General features: G+C 39.5%; 1 protein-coding gene across 3 annotated transcripts in view; it reads left to right on the top strand.

Annotated features, from left to right (window-relative positions):
* Positions 1 to 11,964, top strand: part of LOC131791961 (tetratricopeptide repeat protein 28) — a 166,647-nt gene extending 154,683 nt beyond the window's left edge. For all 3 annotated transcript variants that reach the window (XM_066167157.1, XM_066167156.1, XM_066167158.1), the window contains 2 exons: positions 3,546 to 9,205; positions 9,769 to 11,964. In XM_066167157.1, the coding sequence (XP_066023254.1) occupies positions 3,546 to 9,193 (5,648 nt within the window). In that variant the 3' untranslated portion in view covers positions 9,194 to 9,205; positions 9,769 to 11,964. The remainder of the gene's footprint in view (positions 1 to 3,545; positions 9,206 to 9,768) is intronic.
* Positions 11,965 to 15,680: the final 3,716 nt, after the last annotated feature.

Below are 15,680 nucleotides of genomic sequence, written 5' to 3'. Positions count from 1 at the left end.
AACAAGTTCATACAAGAAAATAAAATTATTAATGTGTATGACATGGACTACATAAATCGCTTATGTGCACTTCAGTATGTCGAAAACGTGGAAAAGCTGTACCAAGCTTCCTTGTTAAGTCACAATTTATTCACTTGTTTTAGCGATTTTACCACGACGCTTTGGTGAACTCCCACTCACAGCTCCTAGCTTATTCGAAAGAAACCCGAACTAAACGTCCCGTAGTAAGCATGTGGATCAATGCCATATATGAGTCGATGAAATACGTGCCGCATACATGTTTGTTTGATTATGTATAGAGAAACGAAATCGCTTGTAAATGTCAATCAAATTAAGAACAATTAACTTATCGCACAGTCTCTAACAGGTAGTCTTATCTAAAACAGTCCTACTCTTCACCTCGTTGTTTGCCTCTCCTTTCGCGTGTGCTAAATAATATACAATAAAGGAAAAGTAGCATGTGAGATGATATGAAAAAAAAAAAAAAAATAATAATAATAATAATAACTGACTTATGAAGGATACGTACCTCTCGCCTGCCTTCGTCCATGGTAGCACTACACAACACTCCTCTTTGAACACAGCGTGAAAGTAACTACATGGGGTTTTGGGGCAAAAAAAAAACCTCCATTATGCCACGCAGACTTTATTTTGGCGTTGCACGCAAAATTTCGAGTGTCAATTAACCTGATCCGATCTGTGCTCTGTGATCCGATCCGTGATCTATGATCCGATCTGTGATCCGATCCAGGTTTTTTTCGACGCTTAGCAACATGAGTACACAGTCTCATTCACAAGGCATCAATCAACAAAACTTTGTTGGGCCCTTTTCGATATTCTGATTGGTTGTCCAGTTAACGACATATTAAGTCGGAGTAGCTAAAAATACGCGAGGCGTGTTGCGTAAATGGACGCCACGGGACAAATATTTCACATATCAAAATTTTCCGACACATTTTCATTTTTTATTATTCCTGGAATGTTGCGGCGAAATTTGACGAAAATCGGTCACTAAATACCTTCATTTGGGCATTGAGGAGGGTGGCACAAGAATGGGCAAAGTTCCCAAAGGCAAAGAAAAAGCCCCACGCTAAAATGGAAAAACCGGAAATTGTGCTGAGAACCAAGACAACGAATCGATAGACAGCTTTCAAAATTACGATTCAAAGCGACTGTTAATGTGAATGTATCAAGGCCGGTTACTTCCATGAGTAGTAGGAAACCTCGATTTGAAATTTATGTATGGCAAATTTTGTTTTGACGCGACTCCTTTGTTCAAGATCTGGACGCCAGCGTGGAGCTTCGCCACTACCAGTCGCTTTCACTGAAGATTTTTTTTCTTTTCTTGACAGAATGGTACTCTTTATTTCCTCTTAGGGCCTGTTTTTCTGTTTCTTTTTTTTTAACCAGGGATTTTCTTCTGCTTTTGATATTTCCATGAGCAAAGATTTTTCCATAAGCAAAGAGCTTTCTTTAGTGAATTTTGTCAAGTGCGCGATGTAAACAAAATGTGCAAATAAAATGAAAAAGAGATGAGCGATTGCCATGAAAATTCTCTTAAGAGAGTCGCCCAGGTACGAGATTATAACACCTTCCTGATTCATTAACTTTTATTCCAAATTACCTTTTCCTAAATAACTCGGGTGCTTTTGGAGATTTGAGAACCTTTTTTCTCGGAAACGTTAGGTACAATATTTGAAGTCAGTTAAGTCAAATAAAAGAAAAAACGACTTTTCTGGCATCTGAAGGTAGAAATTAACCTGAAAGAATTAAGATCAAATAAGTGCTATGGTGAAATTTCTCGAAAATTCAGCGTGGGAGAGTGAAAAATTAATTGTGGGAGAGAGGCATTCAGATAAGTAATGGCGGCATAGGAGAAAAAAAAACAAAACTGTTTGATTTAAACAAGAAAGCTGTAGAAATGAGGCAGATCTAGCAAGCATCTTCTGCAAAAGACTGCAAAAATTGTTAAAGGAGACATTACAAACAAGTGAAGGCAAATTCCTAGAACCAAAAGTTTTGATTGCCCGGACGGATCACTTTTCTAACAATCCAGAGCTCTCGTCTGGCGTCCGCATGCATCCTTGCCTTAGTTGTTGTGATGTCATTATTTAACCGTTGTTTTATGTCTTGATGATTCGTAGCGGGGGCACACAATAGTTTGCTAAACGAAATGTAATTAAAATCTGTAATTTTTGAAATGAACTTAAATCTGTAATTTTCGAAATGGAAACATGAATCTTATGGTCACCAGCCGGATGCATCGGTCAAAACTTTTTAAAATATTTCTTTTACTCTGGGTCCATCCCCACTTGAACGAATTGTCAACGGAAACTAAAAATATGAATTCATTTCACACATTTAAACGAATGCTTTTAGTCTTTTATAAGGGAGGAGGAATTGAAAATACTTGAAAATACTCATCTTTTTATAAAGATTAAATTTGAATTCATTTGTTTAATTTTTTTTAAGTATATCCGTTTGCAACGAATTAGATTAAGTAAAGTTTAACTGAACATGTTTTGTTGATGTGAATGGGGTAGAAGATAAATGAACCTATTCCCAGTTCAGAAGTTGCGTTAAGGTTCGTGCAGTATTCCAAGGAAAACGATCCAAGTGTTTCACCTTCACGATGATCTGGCCGCCTTCTGTTTCTCACTGCCTTCATCATTTAAACCTATTTAAGGCCTTCGGGTCTATTGAGACCTATGTTAGGATATGTTTGTTTAGGTTATGGTGCTCTGTGGAATGTAGGAGGGGGGGAAACATTTCTTAAGAATGATCCTCAAACTGTGACGGGCGATTTTAATATAAGTTTTTCACTTCAATATAAGTCTCCCGTGAGCATAGCTTAACGGCCGAAAATATGGCATAACCTAAAGGCTGGTCTTCATCTACAACGGAGTCAAAGTCGTTATTGAGAAATGCAGAGCAGTACGATCAAGTTGAAATCAAACTTGTTTGATCTTCCACTTCTGTCTTCAACTCCAACAATTGACTTTTCACGGTTCAAAGCGGAATCGGACGAAACCATTCTCATTTTTCCGACTCTGATCCTGTTCTTTGGTTCTGTTGAGCTTATGACTCCACTCATGACACTGATTTTTAGTTTTCACTCTGTCGGAAGTGCTCCAACGACTCCGACTGGGACTGCGATTCCGTTGCTAATGTAGACCAGCCTTAAGACAACTTGGAGAGAAGGATATCCCGATAAGATCATCTGGTTTTTTTTTTCCATATTTGAGGGATAAATCTTGGGTAAGGACTGGAAAAGCTTTTGCAATAAAATTCATCCGGGTTCAGACTCACTACAATTTATCAAGCTACAAACGCATTTCTTAGGTTTCCTATTAAACCACTGGTTAAATAAAAAAAAAAATCTACATTTGATTGTAGGGATATTTGAATAGAATTCAAATTGGAAAGTTGAAAGCAAATGAAAATCTTAATTTCAAATAAGGAAAGAAACTTTTTGTCCGTTAATGATCGCTATATTAATTCTAATTTCCTCTGAAAAAAGTATCTTTTTTCATATTGGTGGGTAGGCGACAATTTACAAAGTACCGAAAAGTTAAAGGCGAACGACAAAGCTGGCGAAGGACAAGCTTTTGGAAATCTTGGCATTGCCTATGATAACCTATGCGATTTTCATAAGGCAATCGAACACCATGAGCGTGACCTACAAATTGCAAAAGAAGTGGGAATTAAAGCTAGAGAAGGACGGGCTTATGGAAATCTTGGCATTGCCTATCACAGGTTAAGCGATTTTCATAAGGCAATCGAGTACCATGAGTGTCACCTACAAATTGCAAAAGAAGTGGGGGATAAAGCTGGAGAAGGACGGGCTTATGGAAATCTTGGCAATGCCTATCAAAGCTTAGGCGAGTTTAATAAGGCAATCGAGTACCATGAGTGTCACCTACAAATTGCAAAAGAAGTGGGGGATAAAGCTGGAGAAGGACGGGCTTATGGAAATCTTGGCAATGCCTATGACAGCTTAGGCGAGTTTCATAAGGCAATCGAGTACCATGAGTGTCACCTACAAATTGCAAAAGAAGTGGGGGATAAAGCTGGAGAAGGACGGGCTTATGGAAATCTTGGCAATACCTATCACAGCTTAGGCGATTTCCTTAAGGCAATCGAGTACCATGAGCGTCGTCTACAAATTGCAAAAGAGGTGGGGGATAAAGCTGGAGAAGGACGGGCTTATGGAAATCTTGGCAATGCCTATCGCAGCTTAGGCGATTTTCATAAGGCAATCAAGTACCATGAGCGTCATCTACAAATTGCAAAAGAGGTGGGGGATAAAGCTGGAGAAGGACGGGCTTATGGAAATCTTGGCAATGCCTATCGCAGCTTAGGCGATTTTCATAAGGCAATCGAGTACCATGAGCGTCATCTACAAATTGCAAAAGAGGTGGGGGATAAAGCTGGAGAAGGACGGGCTTATGGAAATCTCGGCAATGCCTATGACAGCTTAGGCGATTTTCATAAGGCAATCGAATACCATGAGCGTCGTCTACAAATTGCAAAAGAGGTGGGAGATAAAGCTGGAGAAGGAGGGGCTTATGGAAATCTTGGCAATGCCTATCGCAGCTTAGGCGATTTTCATGAGGCAATCGAGTACCATGAGTGTCACCTACAAATTGCAAAAGAAGTGGGGGATAAAGCTGGAGAAGGATGGGCTTATGGAAATCTTGGCAATGCCTATCAAAGCTTAGGCGAGTTTAATAAGGCAATCGAGTACCATGAGTGTGACCTACAAATTGCAAAAGAAGTGGGGGATAAAGCTGGAGAAGGAGGGGCTTATGGAAATCTTGGCAATGCCTATCAAAGCTTAGGCGAGTTTAATAAGGCAATCGAGTACCATGAGTGTCACCTACAAATTGCAAAAGAAGTGGGGGATAAAGCTGGAGAAGGACGGGCTTATGGAAATCTTGGCAATGCCTATCACAGCTTAGGCGATTTTCATAAGGCAATCGAGTACCATGAGTGTCACCTACAAATTGCAAAAGAAGTGGGGGATAAAGCTGGAGAAGGAGGGGCTTATGGAAATCTTGGCAATGCCTATCGCAGCTTAGGCGATTTCCTTAAGGCAATCGAGTACCATGAGCGTCGTCTACAAATTGAAAAAGAGGTGGGGGATAAAGCTGGAGAAGGACAGGCTTATGGAAATCTTGGCAATGCCTATCACAGCTTAGGCGATTTTCATAAGGCAATCGAGTACCATGAGTGTCACCTACAAATTGCAAAAGAAGTGGGGGATAAAGCTGGAGAAGGACGGGCTTATGGAAATCTTGGCAATGCCTATCAAAGGTTAGGCGATTTCCTTAAGGCAATCGAGTACCATGAGCGTCGTCTACAAATTGCAAAAGAGGTGGGGGATAAAGCTGGAGAAGGACGGGCTTATGGAAATCTTGGCAATGCCTATCAAAGCTTAGGCGAGTTTAATAAGGCAATCGAGTACCATGAGTGTGACCTACAAATTGCAAAAAGAGTGGGGGATAAAGCTGGAGAAGGACGGGCTTATGGAAATCTTGGCAATGCCTATCACAGCGTAGGCGATTTTCATAAGGCAATCGAGTACCATGAGCGTCGTCTGCAAATTGCAAAAGAAGTGGGAGATAAAGCTGGAGAAGGAGGGGCTTATGGAAATCTTGGCAATGCCTATCAAAGCTTAGGCGAGTTTCATAAGGCAATCGAGTACCATGAGTGTGACCTAAAAATTGCAAAAGAAGTGGGGGATAAAGCTGGAGAAGGAGGGGCTTATGGAAATCTTGGCAATGCCTATCAAAGCTTAGGCGAGTTTAATAAGGCAATCGAGTACCATGAGTGTCACCTACAAATTGCAAAAGAAGTGGGGGATAAAGCTGGAGAAGGACGGGCTTATGGAAATCTTGGCAATGCCTATCACAGCTTAGGCGAGTTTCATAAGGCAATCGAGTACCATCAGCGTCGTCTACAAATTGCAAAAGAGGTGGGAGATAAAGCTGGAGAAGGACGGGCTTATGGAAATCTTGGCAATGCCTATCGCAGCTTAGGCGATTTTCATAAGGCAATCGAGTACCATGAGTGTGACCTACAAATTGCAAAAGAAGTGGGGGATAAAGCTGGAGAAGGAGGGGCTTATGGAAATCTTGGCAATGCCTATCAAAGCTTAGGCGAGTTTAATAAGGCAATCGAGTACCATGAGTGTGACCTACAAATTGCAAAAGAAGTGGGGGATAAAGCTGGAGAAGGAGGGGTTTATGGAAATCTTGGCAATGCCTATCACAGCTTAGGCGATTTCCTTAAGGCAATGGAGTACCATGAGCGTCGTCTACAAATTGCAAAAGAGGTGGGGGATAAAGCTGGAGAAGGACGGGCTTATGGAAATCTTGGCAATGCCTATCGCAGCTTAGGCGATTTTCATAAGGCAATCGAGTACCATGAGCGTCATCTACAAATTGCAAAAGAGGTGGGGGATAAAGCTGGAGAAGGACGGGCTTATGGAAATCTCGGCAATGCCTATGACAGCTTAGGCGATTTTCATAAGGCAATCGAATACCATGAGCGTCGTCTACAAATTGCAAAAGAGGTGGGAGATAAAGCTGGAGAAGGAGGGGCTTATGGAAATCTTGGCAATGCCTATCGCAGCTTAGGCGATTTTCATAAGGCAATCGAGTACCATGAGTGTCACCTACAAATTGCAAAAGAAGTGGGGGATAAAGCTGGAGAAGGATGGGCTTATGGAAATCTTGGCAATGCCTATCAAAGCTTAGGCGAGTTTAATAAGGCAATCGAGTACCATGAGTGTGACCTACAAATTGCAAAAGAAGTGGGGGATAAAGCTGGAGAAGGACGGGCTTATGGAAATCTTGGCAATGCCTATCAAAGCTTAGGCGAGTTTAATAAGGCAATCGAGTACCATGAGTGTCACCTACAAATTGCAAAAGAAGTGGGGGATAAAGCTGGAGAAGGACGGGCTTATGGAAATCTTGGCAATGCCTATCACAGCTTAGGCGATTTTCATAAGGCAATCGAGTACCATGAGTGTCACCTACAAATTGCAAAAGAAGTGGGGGATAAAGCTGGAGAAGGAGGGGCTTATGGAAATCTTGGCAATGCCTATCGCAGCTTAGGCGATTTCCTTAAGGCAATCGAGTACCATGAGCGTCGTCTACAAATTGAAAAAGAGGTGGGGGATAAAGCTGGAGAAGGACAGGCTTATGGAAATCTTGGCAATGCCTATCACAGCTTAGGCGATTTTCATAAGGCAATCGAGTACCATGAGTGTCACCTACAAATTGCAAAAGAAGTGGGGGATAAAGCTGGAGAAGGACGGGCTTATGGAAATCTTGGCAATGCCTATCAAAGGTTAGGCGATTTCCTTAAGGCAATCGAGTACCATGAGTGTGACCTACAAATTGCAAAAGAAGTGGGGGATAAAGCTGGAGAAGGAGGGGCTTATGGAAATCTTGGCAATGCCTATCACAGCTTAGGCGATTTTCATAAGGCAATCGAGTACCATGAGCGTCGTCTACAAATTGCAAAAGAGGTGGGAGATAAAGCTGGAGAAGGAGGGGCTTATGGAAATCTTGGCAATGCCTATGACAGCTTAGGCGATTTTCATAAGGCAATCGAGTACCATGAGTGTCACCTACAAATTGCAAAAGAAGTGGGGGATAAAGCTGGAGAAGGACGGGCTTATGGAAATCTTGGCCATGCGTACTTTCTACTTAATGATACGTCTAAAGATCGAGGATCGTTTTCGAGTGCCCTTGACTGCTTTATTTCCAGTTTGTCAAAGCTCAATGAAATTAGGGCTCATCTCCGGTTTAAAGACGAGTGGAAAATTAGCTACCGCGATACGTATAATAGTGTATACAATAATTTGTGGCGTCTCCATCTAAGCCAAGGTGAAGTTCGTGATGCCTTGCGAGTTGCTGAGGGTGGACGGGCACAGGCTTTAAAAGATCTCATGGAAGAAAATTATGGGTGTCAAGAGGTATACTCTCAGTCTCATTTCTCAGGAAAGTCAAGTGGCTCCTCTTTTAGATCCATTCCTTCAACAACAGTTTTCATAGCTCTTGATAAACAAGAGATTATTTTCTGGGTTATAAGAAAGGATGAAGAAGTCACCTTGAGGAGAAGAAAGGTAGGAGATATTTCAGAAGAAGATGTGAGAGCTTTCCTTACGACTCTACACAGTACTGCCTTGAACGAAATTGGTGTACGTGCTGGCGTCAAAATTGAAAATCGCTCGCTTGTTCAGTTGCGTGAGGGGGAGTGCATGACTGAAAAGGCCTCTTGCAGTGTTTCTCAGCCTGTTTCATCAAAGGAGAGTTTAAAGAGGTTTTTTGACCTTATAATTGCTCCTATTGCTGACCTGGTCCATGGAGATGACCTCATTCTCGTTCCGGAGGGTTCATTGTGTTTGATACCCTATGCAGCACTGATTAACCCAGAGCAGGAGTATCTGTGCGATTCCTTAAGAATCAGATTGATTCCGTCCTTGACTACTTTGAAATTAGTTACTGATTGTCCAGCTGACTTCCACAATACGAAAGGCGCACTTCTAGTGGGAGATCCGTACCTAAATGGAATTGTCTATAAAGGAACAAAGTATTGTCGGCTGCCATATGCAAAGAAAGAAGTAGAGATGATTGGGAGAATCCTAGGAACAGTTCCCCTCATTGGAGAGAAGGCGTCTAAAGGAGAAGTCTTAAAGCGACTATCTACGGTTGCTTTGGTGCACATCGCCGCCCATGGCGGAATGGAAACAGGAGAAATTATTTTGGCCCCAAACCCAGCTGGGAAATCCCTTCATCTTGAGGAGAAAGACTTTTTGTTGACGATGAAAGATGTGTTAGAAGCTAAGCTGCGGGCAAGGTTGGTTGTGTTGAGTTGTTGTCATAGTGCTCATGGGCAAATAAAGGGTGAGGGGGTGGTTGGCATTGCTCGAGCATTCTTAGGTGCTGGGGCTCGTTCCGTTTTGGTGTCCCTCTGGGGGATTGATGACGAGGCTACTTTCCAGTTTATGAAACATTTCTATAAAGAACTAGTGAAAGGAAGGAGGGTCAGTGAAGCTCTTAACCAAGCCATGAAATGTATGAGAGAGTCTGGGGAGTTCAGGGAAGTAAAGTACTGGGCACCATTTGTTCTCATTGGGGACGATGTCGCTCTGGAGTTAAATGGAACTAATTCAGTTTAGTTGCTGCTCAATGTAAATATAACTTATTTTGATATTTTCCTTTCAATGTTCTTAAAAATCTTAAAGTGCCTCTTGACGTCAAGTTTTGCATACTCCATTCATTTGCATTTTCGGCCGCAATATGGCTCTCTCACGAACCTTGCCAAATTTCAATCCGTTTCGAGCAACAGAAATCATATGTGCGAGATTTCGCGGCCGCCATTATTTGACTTTCCTCTAGAACTAAATCCGCGATTTCAAAGGAGTTGGCGTTGGCGAACGCAGAAAACTCACCTGACTCTCTCTAATAAGGTTATAACTGGGATTTGTACTGTATTCTTTACATCATGCTTCCGTCAAGAAGATAACACAACGTAGTCTGTTAGAAGCTTTAGACACATTGTGGATGGTAATTGTTGACTTTCTTAGCTACTGTTTATGCTCCACGAAAAGTACTTGAGCCAACCGAAAAAAATTAATTAAACAAGAAAAAGTAAAGTGGACAGTCAGAGTTTTTAAACAAACTGTATCATGATTTCCTTTATTTGTCAAAATACACGAAGTTTTTAATGGTGATGTTCTTTTTCTATGCATAGATGGTTGCCGCTCGAAGAAGATGAATGCAATCTAGAATCGTAATTGGCCGTAATTGGAATGGGTCTTGTTATGACAAACCCTTTCAATGGGATAGACGGTACTGTCTTATATTTCAAACAGCATGAAATGAAACAAAATTTGGGAGTTTGGAAATAATCTGGCTCTCTTTGCGTAGCGAAAAAAAAATGTTAGTCGGCGGAAACTTTTTTATATCCGCCCACCGTATCCCAAATCGTATCAAACCATAGTCACTGGTTTGACTTTATATGTTGTAACTTATCGAATTTGTAAATCGACTTGATAGCGCCCATATACACGATTTAAATGAACAAATATATTGGTATTAAATTGAAGAACAAATAAGACACGAGTTTTGAGTTTCAAAAATATGGACACTACACAGGCGGCGGAGTAGGGGGGAAGGGGGCCCCCCTCACCAAGTAATCTTTTTTTAGAGCCCTTTAGTTACGGTAATAGACTTGATGGAATTTCATTTACCAATTTGGGCAAAGAGCCTAGCTCTTTTTAATTATACTCAAATCTCTGTAAGAAGCATGCGTAGTTTTGAGATGTCACATTTTCAGTAAGGAGAACTGTGAAACCACTGTAGGCCTTGAGTGTGGTTAGTTTCGGTGTCCTGTTCGATATAGAAAGAGAACCGTCCTAGATCGGGGCAGGGAAATATTAGTTTACATTTTTCACTCAGAAATAATAAGTAACTTTGAAAGATTCTCCTTCCGCGCCGATGTTGCAGCTCAGCGGGTTCAAAAGCAAGAATGGGGAGCCAACTTTGCATAGTGTTAAAGAATAAGATCACGGGCTCTGTTGAACTAATTTGACTTAGCTTATTATAATTTAATTGGATTGATATTTTGTTTTTGAAGTTGTTTAAGTTCACTTAAAATATTCTCGTACAGCGTTTTCATAGGCAGGTGCTGTATAAGGTGACTGTTGATATCAAACAAGTAGTTGAATGATTGCTCGTGTTTATTTTAGCGCGCAAATGTATAAGTATTGTTAGCGCGCAAATGTATAAGTATTGTACCTCACGAAGTGCTTTGAATTCAAGATTGGCTTTTAGGTATATACGCGTGGAATAACTTATTTAAATGCAGTAATTTGGGGATCAGTTTCTGGTATGGTTTTAGCGCAAACGGAAATTACCTTCTTCGAATTCATAGATATGCTAAAACTGATTTGTTTTTATAGTATAATCTTCCCTTCTTGGAGGTGCTTTCAACTAAGAAGCCGAGTCATTATTTTCGGTCTTCACCGTTTTGACCTAATACTAGTCTTTCACAATCTATTGCTTCCTGGAATTTCTAGAATGACTGATTTAGCGCCATGACCTGATGTTTTTAATTTTTTTTTGCCACTTGTGCTGAAGCCATGCCAAACCAATGCTCTTCAGCTAATAATATTTGTGGCTATTTTTCACAACTTAGAAAATATTATGCCACCAGTGTGACTGAATTACTAACTAGTTTCCAGTTAACTTATGGAAAGTAGGCACTACCATCGGTAGGCCCTTCTCCAAATACGAATTGATTGCTCTTGTTACATTTACATTTAGCCCTTTGACTCCCATGAGTGACCAGGACAAAATTTCTCCTTACAATATCAATACAACATCAAGCAGACAAGTAATGAGTTTAAAGAAAAATATCAATGAAGGGATTGTTAATTGATCCAATACCAAATTTTCCAAAGTAACATCATAAGAATTGAATGACTGAGAGTAAGGAGAATTTCTGATTAGATCTTGGGAGCGAAAGGGTTAAACTGTGTTTCTGTAAACGAATTCATGTTACAGTTAATTGAATTTCGTTAAAGTTGTATCTACCAGTTTTTATATGGCTCACGTTGGATTATTTTGGCCAGGAAACCTGCATAGGACAACAAAACTTTTAACATGAAAAATGTTATGACCATGTGCATCTGAACTTAGGTCCGTATGCTGATCATCTCTTTGCACAAGCGCAGTTTGGTTATAACCTACTATCCAAGGCATTACTTAAGCATAAATTAAGAACAGTTGATAGTTTGATGACCTACTGTCAGTCTCTTGTCAGTTCTTGCCCGGTCACTTTGAAAGTACGTAGGCTGTGGTACAGTTACCAGCTGAACAGTTAAGTTCTCAAGTTAAGCCTAACAAGTTGTACTACAATCCAAGCTATTAAACAAGTGTGATTTAACAGTTCCAGTTCATTTTGTTTGGTAGTTCAGCTAGTCCCCAACCAAAAGGTTTCTTAACAGTTGGCAATATATGTTTCCCATAATTACCTTCAGTGCTGAGAAACGTTGGATAATTAACTAATTCATGTCGGTGCTGGATATTTAGTGAGCTGAGATGAATAGCTATCTCAGTATATATTAAAATAATAAGACAATATAGCACAAAAAGATGAATGCGTGCCCTGATTGGCTACTGAAACGCCGATTATCTTTTGCTATCCACCTCCGAGCAACTTACGCTGGATTTGCCCCTGAACATTTGGTAATCGTTGCCACTTCGGTGAATAGTTCTGAAGTATTTTAGGTTTGATTCCCTGAAGTGCTTTTGATTTGACACTGGAAACAAAGACCCAAAATGACCAAGAAGTGTTTTCAAGAAAACTAAACCTGCAATTCTTTTTCTGAGCATTGCTCGTAATGATCTACCCCTGAAAAATTGCCCCATCTGAAAGTTATGTTAAACCTAGAATGAAAGACTAATATCAAAGGCGCGTGAGGTTTGGTTTGCTAATTTAATTCATAGAGCATACTACGTAATACTCCCGATTTGCAAAGGTTTTTTTCCCTTCGGTAAAATAGCGATCACGTGTATTTGCTTAAAATGAATTCTTCAGGACGAATTCATCTTCAGATTCTTTTTTTAATGTTTGTCTTGTTTTGTTTTGCTTTTTCTCCGGCATGCTGCCACTTGTGAATAAATTAAGTGGTGAAGGGGGTGTTTGGTGCAGGAATTAACAAGAAAAAGAAAAAGAAAACTCAAGTGATCAGAAAAAAAAATCGATGGAAAAGTCAAAATGTTTGCAATGACAGCTTATCAAATAATCACAGTGTGATAAAGGTGTGATGAAAGTGCCACCAGAGATCAGCTTCATGTCAGCTGTTAGAGCACATTATGGTGGTGTAATCTCCTGTAATATTTCTGGTAGACCCTAAGAGCTCTATTCAAAGGGATACTCCGAATGTAGCCTGAAAAGAGAAGTCCAGAACTCAACAAACAAATGAAAGATTTTTATTTTTCTGCCAGCCCTTCAAGAAGTAGTGGTGTGAATATAAAGTATTAAATGTGTTTGCTGCTGCCCTTTGGGATTACAGAGAGTAACCTAAACTGTTCAAGAATTGTCTTCTGCTGAGTTGAAAATTTGGCAATGGGCATCCTTTTGCCCTTAGTTTGATTTACTGAAAATGAAAATACACAATAAAAAAATACAAAGAAATAAATTCGAAACAATATTGGGACTGTGATGCTCTCTAACCTTGAAGTGTACATTTGTTTGTTTCTATTTTTTATTCGTAATTCTCAAACCAAAATCAAGACCAAGGTCGAGTTGCCAAACCCTAGTGATATTAGATTATTAAGGCTCAATCAAAAATATAAATAGAGCTGTCCATGACAAGTAAAAAATCACCACGTTCAAATTTGTTCCAGCTGGTCTCCTCTAACAGCCAACTACATTATATCATGGTGCCGCCTTGTCACTTCCAGGATCAGAGAGTTGATTAATCACTCAACTGACAACCCTACAGTTTATTCTTTAGTAGCACTGAGAATATGCTTAAGATTGTTCTAATACTCAACCAAAAATCATTGCCAAGTTGTTGTTTTTTTTTAGACCATGCTAAACTACTTGCCAATATTGAGAAGCTTAAAGAAAGCAAGTATTCTTTGTTTCCATTGACTGGAATAACCCCTGACATTCAGAAGAATGAACCACTGGTGCACTTGAATTTGGAGGATTCTTTTTTCTTAAAAGAGATGTGGACAAGAAAAATTATAGAAAAGCGAAGGGGTGGAAGAAGTGGAATGGTAAAGTAAATTGTAAACTGACATTTTAATAACCTTGGCTAACATTTGTTTTAAATGTCATTTTCCACAGAATTCAGAAAATCTTAAATTTATAATGCTCATGAAGAAAGGAATCAACTTTAAGAACAATATGGGGCCCAAGAAATATTTTTCAATCAGTAACAAATAGAGATTATTCCATGGAAAGTGTGCACAAATGAGTTCAATTTCATCAACAAAGAAAATAAGTAAATGGGTGAGTGCAGTGAGCTAATGAGTTTTCTTCATCAATGCAACAAGTGGATAAAACTGTTCAAGCACTCTCCATGGTATGAGGTTTTCATTTCAAACAAACTAAGTTTGTTTCTTACTGTCCAACAGAGATCGGGAGCTAACAACTGTGAAAATACATCGTTCGTTCAGTTAGAGCCACAAATGATACTTCTAAACAGTGTAAATCCCTATTTGTATTCAAGTAAATTCCATTTCTCAAAAATTCTAAAATAGAGGATTAAGATCATTTCTTAAATATTGAATACAGAGGAAGAAGAAAGGTAATACTTTGATTATTTTTGACCATTGAAAAAGAAATTGAAATTAAATATAGATAAAATAAAAACCCCTTGAAGGTCCATTGTAGCTGTTTCCAAAACATACACACACAACACATATGAGAAGACTATTTTATTTCAATTCCAACAAAAGCTGCAGTATGCAGGCATTGTAGGAAAGATAAAGATCGATGATATTACAAACAGGGATTTTAGGGTAATAGGGTTATAAATTTAGATCTTGCAAGTATAGTTGTCAGTTGGGTATCATCTCCTTGTAAGGGCCTTCAGTCATCACAATTTTTAATTATTTTTTTCTTTTAATTTTCTCTCAAAGAAAAAACAAATGTTTGAACTGCAGAGGGAGAGGCCACTCCTACAAGGAGTATGCCTCTCCCCTCTCCCTGAGGGCCATGTCCACCACATCACCTTAAATTTTTTTTTTTTAATATCAAAATGAAATCAACTGTCTCTTGTTCATTTCAACTGTCATTGCAGCAGATGAATTCCCCTATAACTGCAATTCATAACTTCTAACCAACCTGAGGGCCATACAAGAGATTATTTTATTGAGGTCCTTACAAAAACAACTGATGGCCAATATTCCTCAGTAGAACTTGAGCAAGCAAAGTTAGCAAGTGATTCATTATCTTGCACTTGGACTGAACTTTTTAATTCTAAGTTTGGTACCTTTCAAAACAAAAATACATGGGTTATGATCGTTTCAGTGGAAACGGTCTGCATGGAAAAGTACTGAACAAGTAAGAACCAAATCAGTGCTGGTATTTACCTCAAGACTACCTTGCCATATAGTAATGCGAATTAAAGTTAATTTTCCTAACTATGATGGACATTCCACCACATGGGCTGATTTATGCATCGGTGCCACTGACTTGTAAAGTAGCGTTTGTATTACATTGTACTGACGAACAGCACTCCTCAAACCAGCTATCTCAGTTTCCACAATAACTTTGTTCCTTATTGAATTGTTGAAAGCCCAAGAGAGCGAAAATATGGAACGATCACTAAAAGACAGTTCCAATAATTAACATACAAATTAGTATTAAAGGAAAATCATTTAAATAAGGTATTTTGACATCGTCGCTAACAGTCTTTATCAATACGCGTCAGTAACAAAAAAAAGGAAGAGAGGCTAACTGACCAGAGCAACGAAAGGAATAATTTTCATACGACTCCTCGCTGACCAAGCTGCGAATTACTTTGTACTTACCACTTCTGAATGAGTTAAAGTCAGTCGTAAAGACTTGCAAGAAAAACTTCACCCTACGAAAGGCTAGCTCAAGATCTCGAATACAAAATAGAATTTCCACGGTTATTGAAA

The sequence above is a fragment of the Pocillopora verrucosa genome, chromosome 5 (genome assembly GCF_036669915.1).
Source record: "Pocillopora verrucosa isolate sample1 chromosome 5, ASM3666991v2, whole genome shotgun sequence".
In the NCBI taxonomy this organism is placed as follows: domain Eukaryota; kingdom Metazoa; phylum Cnidaria; class Anthozoa; order Scleractinia; family Pocilloporidae; genus Pocillopora; species Pocillopora verrucosa.
The sequence above is the reverse complement of the archived record's forward strand: the minus strand, read 5'-3'. Positions and strand labels throughout refer to the sequence as shown.